Source organism: Apostichopus japonicus, chromosome 9, assembly GCF_037975245.1.
Source record: "Apostichopus japonicus isolate 1M-3 chromosome 9, ASM3797524v1, whole genome shotgun sequence".
In the NCBI taxonomy this organism is placed as follows: Eukaryota; Metazoa; Echinodermata; class Holothuroidea; order Aspidochirotida; family Stichopodidae; genus Apostichopus; species Apostichopus japonicus.
In genome coordinates this window covers 6,774,867-6,785,865 of record NC_092569.1, presented here as the reverse complement: position 1 = coordinate 6,785,865, position 10,999 = coordinate 6,774,867, and the positions used below count along the sequence as shown (strand labels likewise).

At 35.4% G+C, this 10,999-nt stretch overlaps 1 protein-coding gene across 1 annotated transcript; it reads right to left on the bottom strand.

Annotated features, from left to right (window-relative positions):
- Positions 1–3,694: 3,694 nt before the first annotated feature.
- Positions 3,695–8,752, bottom strand: LOC139973581 (galanin receptor 2a-like). Its single transcript, XM_071980371.1, has one exon. It carries the CDS (start codon positions 8,372–8,374, stop codon positions 7,259–7,261), a length of 1,116 nt encoding a protein of 371 aa, XP_071836472.1. The 5' UTR covers positions 8,375–8,752; the 3' UTR covers positions 3,695–7,258.
- Between the last annotated feature and the right edge of the window lie 2,247 nt (positions 8,753–10,999).

The following is a 10,999-nucleotide window of genomic DNA, read 5'->3' as shown; positions in this document are numbered from 1 at the left end:
TCGCAATTTTGAACATAAAAAGTCGTCTATAGCTAGAAATATTAGTTTTTGAAAGGTAACACGAGAAGTGTCTGAACAAGCTTTATCCTATAATGAAAACGTCTTTCGTCTTTATGTATAGTGAATCAATCACCTGCATAACTTTTCAGTTTTGCGCCAAGTTGATTTGCTTTTTTGAGAAAATCTATACGAGGTTGGAATAAAATGTCTGAAACCAGAGACACCGCGATCAGACTTACTAAAACTATTTTGAACAAAAGTCTATTGAAGAAATGCTATGATATAGAAGGAACACAACATCAGAGCGGTTAAGTGTCATCTTGAATTAATACAAGGATATAGAAGGAACACAACATGAGAGAGGTTAAATGTCATCTTGAATTAATACAAGGATATAGAAGAAATACAACATTAGAGAGGTTAAATGTCATCTTGAATTAATACAAGGATATAGAATGAACACAACATCAGAGAGGTTAAATGTCATCTTCAAGTAATGCAATTATGCAAGGATATAGAAGAAATACAACATGAGAGAGATTAAAGGTCATCTTGAATTAATACAAGGATATAGAAGAAATACAACATGAGAGAGGTTAAATGTCATCTTGAATTAATACAAGGATAAAGAAGGAACACAACATGAGAGAGGTTAAATGTTATCTTGAATTAATACAAGGATATAGAAGGAATACAAAATTAGATAGGTTAAATGTCATCTTGAAGTAATGCAAGGTTATAGAAGGAATACAACATGAGAGAGGTTAAATGTCATCTTGAATTAATACAAGGATAAAGAAGGAACACAACATGAGAGAGGTTAAATGTCATCTTGAATTAATACAAGGATATAGAAGGAATATGACATTAGAGAGGTTAAATGTCATCTTGAATTAATACAAGGATAAAGAAGGAACACAACATGAGAGAGATTAAAGGTCATCTTGAATTAATACAAGGATATAGAAGAAATACAACATGAGAGAGGTTAAATGTCATCTTGAATTAATACAAGGATAAAGAAGGAACACAACATGAGAGAGGTTAAATGTCATCTTGAATTAATACAAGGATATAGAAGGAATATGACATTAGAGAGGTTAAATGTCATCTTGAATTAATACAAGGATAAAGAAGGAACACAACATGAGAGAGGTTAAATGTTATCTTGAATTAATACAAGGATATAGAAGGAATACAACATCAGAGAGGTTAAATGTCATCTTGACTTAATACAAGGATAAAGAAGGAACACAACATGAGAGAGGTTAAATGTCATCTTGAAGTAATGCAAGGTTATAGAAGGAATACAACATCAGAGAGGTTAAATGTCATCTTGAATTAATACAAGGATAAAGAAGGAACACAACATGAGAGAGGTTAAATGTCATCTTGAATTAATACAAGGATATAGAAGGAATACAACATTAGAGAGGTTAAATGTCATCTTGAAGTAATGCAAGGTTATAGAAGGAATACAACATGAGAGAGGTTAAATGTCATCTTGAATTAATACAAGGATAAAGAAGGAACACAACATGAGAGAGGTTAAATGTTATCTTGAATTAATACAAGGATATAGAAGGAATACAACATCAGAGAGGTTAAATGTCATCTTGAATTAATACAAGGATAAAGAAGGAACACAACATGAGAGAGGTTAAATGTTATCTTGAATTAATACAAGGATATAGAAGGAATACAACATCAGAGAGGTTAAATGTCATCTTCAAGTAATGCAAGGTTATAGAAGGAATACAACATGAGAGAGGTTAAATGTCATCTTGAAGAAATGCAAGGATATAGAAGGAATACAACATGAGAGAGGTTAAATGTCATCTTCAAGTAATGCAAGGATATAGAAGGAATACAACATCAGAGAGGTTAAATGTCATCTTCAAGTAATGCAAGGATATAGAAGGAATACAACATCAGAGAGGTTAAATGTCATCTTAAAGTAATGCAAGGTTATAGAAGGAATACAACATCAGAGAGGTTAAATGTCATCTTCAAGTAATGCAAGGATATAGAAGGAATACAACATCAGAGAGGTTAAATGTCATCTTCAAGTAATGCAAGGATATAGAAGGAATACAACATCAGAGAGGTTAAATGTCATCTTGAAGAAAAGCAAGCATATATAGAAGGAACACAATATTAGAGAGGTTAATTGTCATCTTGAAGTAAGTTTACCTAACACTGTTGGAAAGAAACGATTTATATCAAGATACTTGTAAAATATTACCATCTGTTTTCTTCTAGTTTACTCCTAGCCTATCATTATTTATCAAACCAATCAATAAATTAATTAATTTATCAATCAACCAATGATAATATCAGCAGACTTTGAGCCCTGTCTGTTTCGACTGAGATACATAATTACAGTCAATTAGTGCATGCAGTTATCGTCATATGAAGATGTCCGTGATTAATTTGGGCTACTCACAGAAGTCACATGATGCTAATTCCAATTACGGTATAATCAAAACAACCAATGACAGTAGTAGGCCTAATCTCTCTTGTTATTCTGTTACGTCACGACTGCCGCATATGGACGATGCGAACATACAATCAAGTGTTATTTATTTATTTTGCAAGAAATAATACCTTCAAGTAATATGCATTTCAAAATTTATTTATTCTGCTTTCATGGCTAGATAACCTAGATATCCTAGATAACTTATCAACTTATACAATTATATACAAGATATATCTTTCCATGCATGCATCCATCCATCCATTAGCCATCATCCATCTATAGATTGCCAAAGCAAAGAAAATGATCACGTTGTATAAATACGTGAATGTCGAATCCTTGTATTCATTTACGTTAGCAAATTTGGGCATTTCTTAATATTGTTCAAGTAATCGTTTGCTTATTATTTACATTCTTTAAAATTATATTAATTATATATAAATTATATATATATATATATATATATATATATATATATATATATATATATATACAGGGATGTGCACAGGATTTAGTGAATGCCGGGTATACTGATCGCCGTCCTGGGGACAGGGACTAAGGGGAGGGAAATTTGAGAAATTTTTCGATTTTGGAAGGTGCTCAGATGCCAAATGTTGGCACTTGTGTAGCTTTTAGAGCACATACACAAGTACTAGTATTGCTAACAATTTATATTTGTTATTCCTTTTAGTGAAATATGATACGTACCTGGTTATTAGTTTGTTTCAAAGAGATTTTACAAGGGACCGATTGAGAGCCGTAAGTAATGTTTCTCGCATGCGTAACTGACGATTATTTGTCTGTATGATTTTGGCATAGGCTAGGCCCAATTTATGTTGAATATATTGTTAGGAATTTCGGGATTTTAGATGAAAATAGTATTGGGCGGGATTCACGATTTTTAAGACAGTGCTGGGATGTAATTTTTAGTGCTGGGCGGGGCCGCCCAGTGCCGCCCAGCGTGGGCACAACCCTATATATATATATATATATATATATATATATATATATATATATATACATATATATATATATATATATATATATGTATACATGTAATAAATATGATATAATATAATCTAATATATATATCTTATAGACGCAAAATCTTTAACATATAAAAAAATATAAACATTGACTGTAAATAAGGTGCGATTCAGTGCACACCTCAAACCTAACTAATCCCCCCTCCCCCCCCCCACTATCGGGTTAATATCATTAAAGGTTACATGATTTGCTGGATTTTTTTCTCGCTCAATCATTGTTTAATATCTGGTAATTAATAATACTACCTATCATGAATTAGGTCGAGAGTCTGCATAGCAGGATTTCCTTAATCTTTATGTTCAAAAACTACCAAGATCATTGTTAATTTTGTTTTTAAATGTTGTATGGAGTATTTACACATTTAAATGACTGTACTTGAGCGAGCTCGTGATATAAATTTGTGAACAACATTAATATGAACAGGAAATACAACCTTGAAAGTTACAGTAATATTCTTTTAAATGTGTCTGAAATTTAAAAGCAAATCCGTAAAATTTAAATCATGCTACGGCAACACGTGAAAACGATGATGAAAACATCCTTATTTACATTGATTTTTCAAACTGCTGTTGCATGTGGGTTTTTTGCCATATTATGTTCCGATGTTTCCATGAATAAATAATGTCTTTATATGCTGTCTTGACTTCACGTGATTTGATATAAGCAATCTGTGCAGGCATATTGTCCGCCCGTGAAAATGCTTTTCCCTTCTTAATGCAAACGCCTCTTAATTAGCCGAACATATGGCATTAGTACCTTTTGTACAGTTACACAGTTGTGTAGTCGTTCTATATAAGTGTGCATATACAAAAAAAAAAAAAAAAATCTTGAAAACTAACAGTGAGAAGTATTAAATAGCGTTTGGAGATTGTTTTGTTAATTGACATGAACGGCTTTAGCAATGATAATAGCCTTCAGAATGCTTCATATAGTCCCTACAATAGTTGAAACCTCTGTCGTTGACAATCTGTGGATTAATTGAAAGTGTAATTGAAAGAGTTGTTGGAGTTAATCCGGCCAGAACACCGGGTGGTTTACACTCATAACGCCGTATTTACTATACAACTAATCCACTCAGCGAACGGCGAGCAACATTATAATTATTATCTCGAGCAGTTGCAAGGAATGAAATTGATCTGCCATATACCAAACATTATCCCTAGCAGCGCAGCTAGAATTTTCAATAACACTTGTACTTTTGCGAGAAAAAAAAACGGTTAGAACTCATACCTGCAAAATGCAGAGGCTTAACGATCACACTGGCTAAATTGCAGACTAGTCTATACATGCCTATATGCTTAAAATTCGGACAGCTAATCAGGCGTACAAAAATCAATCGGAAGTATCCGATTTAAATATCTGAAATAACATGTCAAGATTTCAGCGCAAATTTCCAAGACAAAGTGGTGCTGATTTCGCTCTTGGCTGGCTGCTCTGCTGTTCAAATATAAGGTTAAAGAAACATGTTTTGGCATAGTCATTTGAATTTAATGAAACGATAAATTAAAAAAAGAACGTTGCCTTACAGAAATAATGTGTAAACTATATTGAGTAATATTATGTGAAGGACTGAAATATATTGTAAACCGGAATAATTGTAGATAGAACTCACACGATCTTCCTTTATGTTATTTTGTTGGACTAAGCATTACGCATAATATGATGCAATTTTGGAGGTCTCTCAATCACCAAATGTTATGAAGCATAAAACAATATTAAGTAGTGTGACGCCATGTGGTTTCTACATTGATTACTTTCATTACTCATTTTAACACACAAGTTAAAGGGAATAATACAAACAAGTATATATTCGAGAACGTTATGTCTCCCCTTATTATCCAGAGACAATGGAGCGTGATCAATTAGACAATGCGATCGATGTCTCTGGGAGGAAACAACTCTGATAAGGTGGCAGTTAAATGGTTATTCGAAGTATGAACATGTGTGACCATTAATTGACTTGCTATCATATTTGGGGTAACACATGATGACCTTTACATCCGGTATAGGAGGGCGTTGTGGTCAAGTGGTTAAGGCAGTGGACTTGTGATCTAAGGATTACAGGTTCGAGCCCTGGCCAGATCATTGCGTTGTGTCCTTGGGCAAGGCGCTTTATCTCCATTGCCTCTCTTCACCCAGGTGTATAAATGGGGACCTGCGAGGTAACTTGTAAATATAGTTGCGTGCGCTGGTTTGTGGCTGCACCCTATGGGAAGTCCCCCGGGGGACACGTGGTTGTGGTGCACTGTGGTGCCCCAGGAGAGATTGATTGAATTGTGCACACTTTGGTGTGTGGGTGTGACAAGTTACCAATGACCAGGGGTTAAGTTGAAAGTCGTGTGAGGAGGCATTAGCCTCATACAAGACTGTAAACCTTCAACTTTTTAACTTTTTATAGGAGTGTGGGCCCAATTGAAAAGTTCGCTTACTTAGACATATAGACTTCTGAAACTATCGGTGACACTGAACGTTTGCAAGGGAAATTGACATTAAATGTAATGAAAACTAATTTGCAAGATATAACGCTGTTTTCAAGGGGCTTTTCTTATAATAGCAGACAAGTTAATATTTACTTTAAAGTATTAAAAAGTATTCCACGCTATTGATTGAAACATCATCTGAAGTAATTTCTTGTCCCAGCTCACTCGATATATTGTTTATAGGATAAAACTGGCTGGACCATCCTTTACTCATGTCATCACCATGGATATTCTTCAAAGTTTTACTTTCCTATTATAATGTTGTTGTTCATTTAGTTTTGAAATGTGATACTTCAAGAATATTTACTTGCCTATCAAAATTGACTTCTTTGTATAAAAAGGTATTTTTGCTTTGTGGGGAATGATTTCGAATATTATTAAGAAAAAACAAAAATATTTACAACTTAGTTTGACGTGATGACATCACTAATCGTTGCCAGATAACATTCATAAAATATCGGCAGATTTCAAAGCTTAAAGTCTTTACTATAAGAAATGCTATGAGGATGTGTTTTAGACCTAAAGAAACAGAAAATTCCAGCAATTTTGTTAAATATAAACTTCCGACACCGGAAGTTAGAAGTTCTTTCCAGTATTTTGATAGCATTGAGAGTTCTTTTTACAATGACAAAAAAAGAGGAGTTTTAGCACATGCAGCCACCCCCCCCCCTTTTTAAAGTAGCTTCCACAGTTTAGTAAACGGTTCATGGAAATTCGACTAAATTGCAAGAAACGTTATACCGTACACAAAATAATACAACTTACAATTGCAAAGAACTAAGGTACTCTTCCATTTGTTTTCATCGGAATTAACGTTAACTTTAAGCTAGTTATTCACTACTATGTTCGAGTTTAAACAAAGAAATATGCAAACATCTTCTTTAAACCATCAATTAACATGTAAAACGCAAAGCCAACTCTTTTATTTGTTGTAGTTTCTTGTCGATATATGACTACTATACAACCGATGAACTGCATGGTGAAGATGTCGAACATTGACCAATATATTGTAAACAAAACTGTTTTCAGTTTTTTAATTGTTTGCAAAATGTTTCAAAGTCGACATAAGAAATGACAGAACTGATCTGGGACACGATGGTCTTTTTGTTGTTACTCCCATGCAGTTGTTAACTGCATCGATTCTGCACTGTAGAGACCGAAGATGCCATTGATGTGAGGGGAGAAGGGGCGATTAGTAGCAATTCATAGGTCAACAAAGTCAACGTTTTTCGTCTCTCGACTGAGTAATCGCACGTTAGCCTCTTCTAATGGTGGTAGACGCACTGGCTACAGAGTCATTAGACGGTTTCAGACCAAATATCTTGCGTAATCCCTGCTGGAATTTCCGATATTTGAAGGTATAAATGAACGGATTGATCCAAATGTTACAAAAAGCTAGGAGTACACCGAACACATAGACGTTTCCGTTGAAGTCCAACTGATATATTCCCAAGTTATAGCAAAGGAATGTGACTTGGTTAGGCGTCCAGCAGACGGTAAAAATAATCCCAACCAAGAGCAATGTCTTGATAACATTTCTTCGCACTCTTTGGTGTAGTTCAGACTGCTTGAGGTCCGATCCCTTGGGACGGCCGACCACCGGTGGTTCCGTGTTTTGTCTATCATTGAGCTGTGAGTCGTCCTTTGGCGGTTGCGATGAACCATGCTCGTCTTGGCGCTTCTGATTTGAAATCTTGTTAGTTTCTGTCGTTGTCAAGCTGGGAGAGATCCTAGTGTTAAGCTTCATCACGATGCCAACGTAGACAAAGACCATAACCATGATAGGGATTAAATGTTTGATCAAGAAAATAAGTATACCCAAAACGGCTTGAAGAAGAGGACTTCGCCAATCTGGATAACATGACGTTTCTGTCCATTGATGAACTGCTGGCCAATATAATTGTAAAATAAATCCAAAAATCCAGGCGAACACAGCAGCAACTTTTGCGCTGTGCCAGTTGACACGGTTGCGATATGTCACAGGTAGTACGAGAGCCATGTATCGCTCCAATGTAAGGAACACGAGATTAGTTGTTGAAGCTGCCAAGAGTGCCCAAAAGACGTAATCGGAGGACCAAAAGAGACATTTTAATTTACCTACACCGAGGCTGCTCTGTCCCTGATCGGAGTTCTCATCTCGATACTTGCTTATAAGCAGAAAGATCGAGGAAACCAAATCTATAAGGGACTGGTTCCCAATAAAGAGGTTCGTAAAGTTCATTAATGAACGAACTCTAAGAAATACGTATATAACCAGACCGTTGCCAAAGACCCCAAGAAGTCCAAAAATGAGATACATTATTCGGAGGAGATCTTTCGCTGACCAAATATTGTTTTCGTTCGAAACAGGTATTGTTTCATTGGCATCCATATTTTAAAATGCAATTTACGTCTTGCAGACGCTCGTCGAAAATCCCGTAAAAATATTCTAAAATCCAATGGTTTTAATCTCGTATAAACGTACGAGATGTTCTAATAAGCTGACATAGATGGAGTGAGTTGCTAGCATTTAATAAAATAACAATTTTCCTAGACCCCCTTTTACCCTTTAGAAATATTTGCAATTGCTTGTAAACAATCACTACGTTTTCACTCTGAGAACACCATTCGCTTTCAACAGAATATATGTTTTAACAGCTTCTTGTCACGCAAATTTCCTGCATATTGTCATCGGAAAGAAAACTGCGTTCCCAGGGATACGCTGATGACGTAAGATCTTATATCAAAAGAAACAGAACTCACAACAGCCAATTAGAATACTGAGTAATATAACGACGATTGCGACAGTGACTTCACACTTGCTAATTACATGTATGTATATATATATATATATATGTATATATATATAAACATTGTACATTGCGCGAACTCTTGTAACTTAAAGTAAATTCCATTCTAATTACCAATTCTATAGCAATTTTTAGAAAGACTAATTTGAAGCTATTCAGTTAAGCACATCGTTATAAACGTTTACAATTGTACTACATGGTCGAGATTGCATTGAACATAATACGGTAAACCTAAGAACTAAAGTTAAAGCTGAAGGTTTAAAGTCTTGCTTCACGGCAAAGGTCTTCTCAAACGACTTTTCAACAATTAATCCCAAGTGATTAGTTAATTGTCTCACACATACACCCAAGTGTGAAATGTTCAAAACAATGGCCGTCCGGAGCACTAAAGCTCAGACTCTCACATCTATATTCTATAGTGTGTAGCCACAACTAACTATCTTTTACAAGTGATACATCTCAGGAGATGTGGAATGGCTCTGGGATGAAACAACTTTTAAAGGGTGGCAGTAAAATACTCTGAAATACGAACATGAGTGATAAAATGTATAATAAAGTGTCATTGCCAAGGACAACGTAAATGATCGGTCAGGTCTAGAACCTGCATTCTTTACATTGCTAGTCCATCGACAATTTGACAACTACGCCCTCGCTATAGGAAGAGGAAAACACGTTTGAGAAAAACAGCTTTATGGGATCATGATCATTGGTTAAAGAAGCAAATGTCGTAAAGGTTTGTAGAAACTATATGATCTTAACGGCTCATCCATGACGGCAAAAAGATGTGAATGATAATAAAAATTTCGTTTGACTGATTAACCTCTTGATTTGTCGAAACTAATACACAGATTGATCAGACCAATTGAGGTGTAAATACAACCACCAACTCGCAAAGTTTGAGCTCATCTGGTAAAGCATGTTGATAATGCTCTGTCATAAATGAAACAAATACAAAGCATACAAAATTTTGGAATTGCAGATCTTACTGATTAATATTTCCATTTGTTTGGTTGATTCGAGAAAGACCTTATAGGTATCAAATGCGATCAGAGATTATTATTATTATTATCATCATCATCATCATATTATTATTATTATTATTATTATTATTATTATTATTACTATTATTATCATTATTATTATATTAACTGATATTATTAGCGCGTATTCAAAGTGATGTCAAACATCCGAATTTCTCGGCCACCTTAATGATAAATTAATGTATGTGTGATTGATAAGGCCGGCCGAATATCCCATCTGTAGGGTAAAATACAATGAAAACGCTCGGTTTTTGTTATGTTTTTCTTTGCGAAACTACGGTCATTTGACCGGCAGTGTCATTTAAAGTGGCCATTACACGAAAATGTCAACATCCAATCTTTTTGGGATCCATCTAAGCATGTTCTCTTGAACATATATCAACCATTCTGCCAGCTAAAAACTTGATTTTTCTAGTCGAAAGTTGAAAATTAATTTACCCTCTCGACGGGGCTTGAAATGTTCGCTCGCCCGAAAGTGTTCCTAATCTCATGACGTCATGATGACGTCATGTTAGGAACACGATTTGCTCTCGCTGCTTCCTCCGAACATATATACACGTACGTACACATTCGACAAGTATACATACTACTCACAAAAAATCAATATCAAGTCAGTGCGAAATCAAATCTAAATTTCCCGTGGAATGGCAGATCTAGACCCAAATGAGGCAACCGAAGTTCAAAGTGATAGTGGTTCTTTCTTCATCAGGCAGTGAAATTGGGCTAGAATCAGAGTGCCCTTTCTCATATTCGAAGCAGAGAGTGAAGGCGATGATCATGCCCATATTGAACCGAACGTTGAGGGTGGACCTGAGGTGTGATTGTTAGTGTTAGGCATAGAACCGTATCAGTTCAGGCCTGTTAAACGAGCCGAAAATGAAGCTCCACAACATATCGAAGAAGAATACCGTTCGGAACTATTGCAAGGAACATACAACGTGGTAACGAAGGAAAATATTTTTCAAAAATCCAGTCCATTCTGTGCATGTGTCGTTGGAATTCGCGGAACTGCCTAAACCGTATTGTGCGTTGTGTTTCGGTGACTTACACCCATAGAACCCTAACAACCCATATGTACAGTGTGTTGGCTATGTATTGTGCTGCCCCGGTGGCGAATTTTTTTCCCAAACAGGTTTGCAATTGCGTGGTTTTCCGCCAATCAGATTG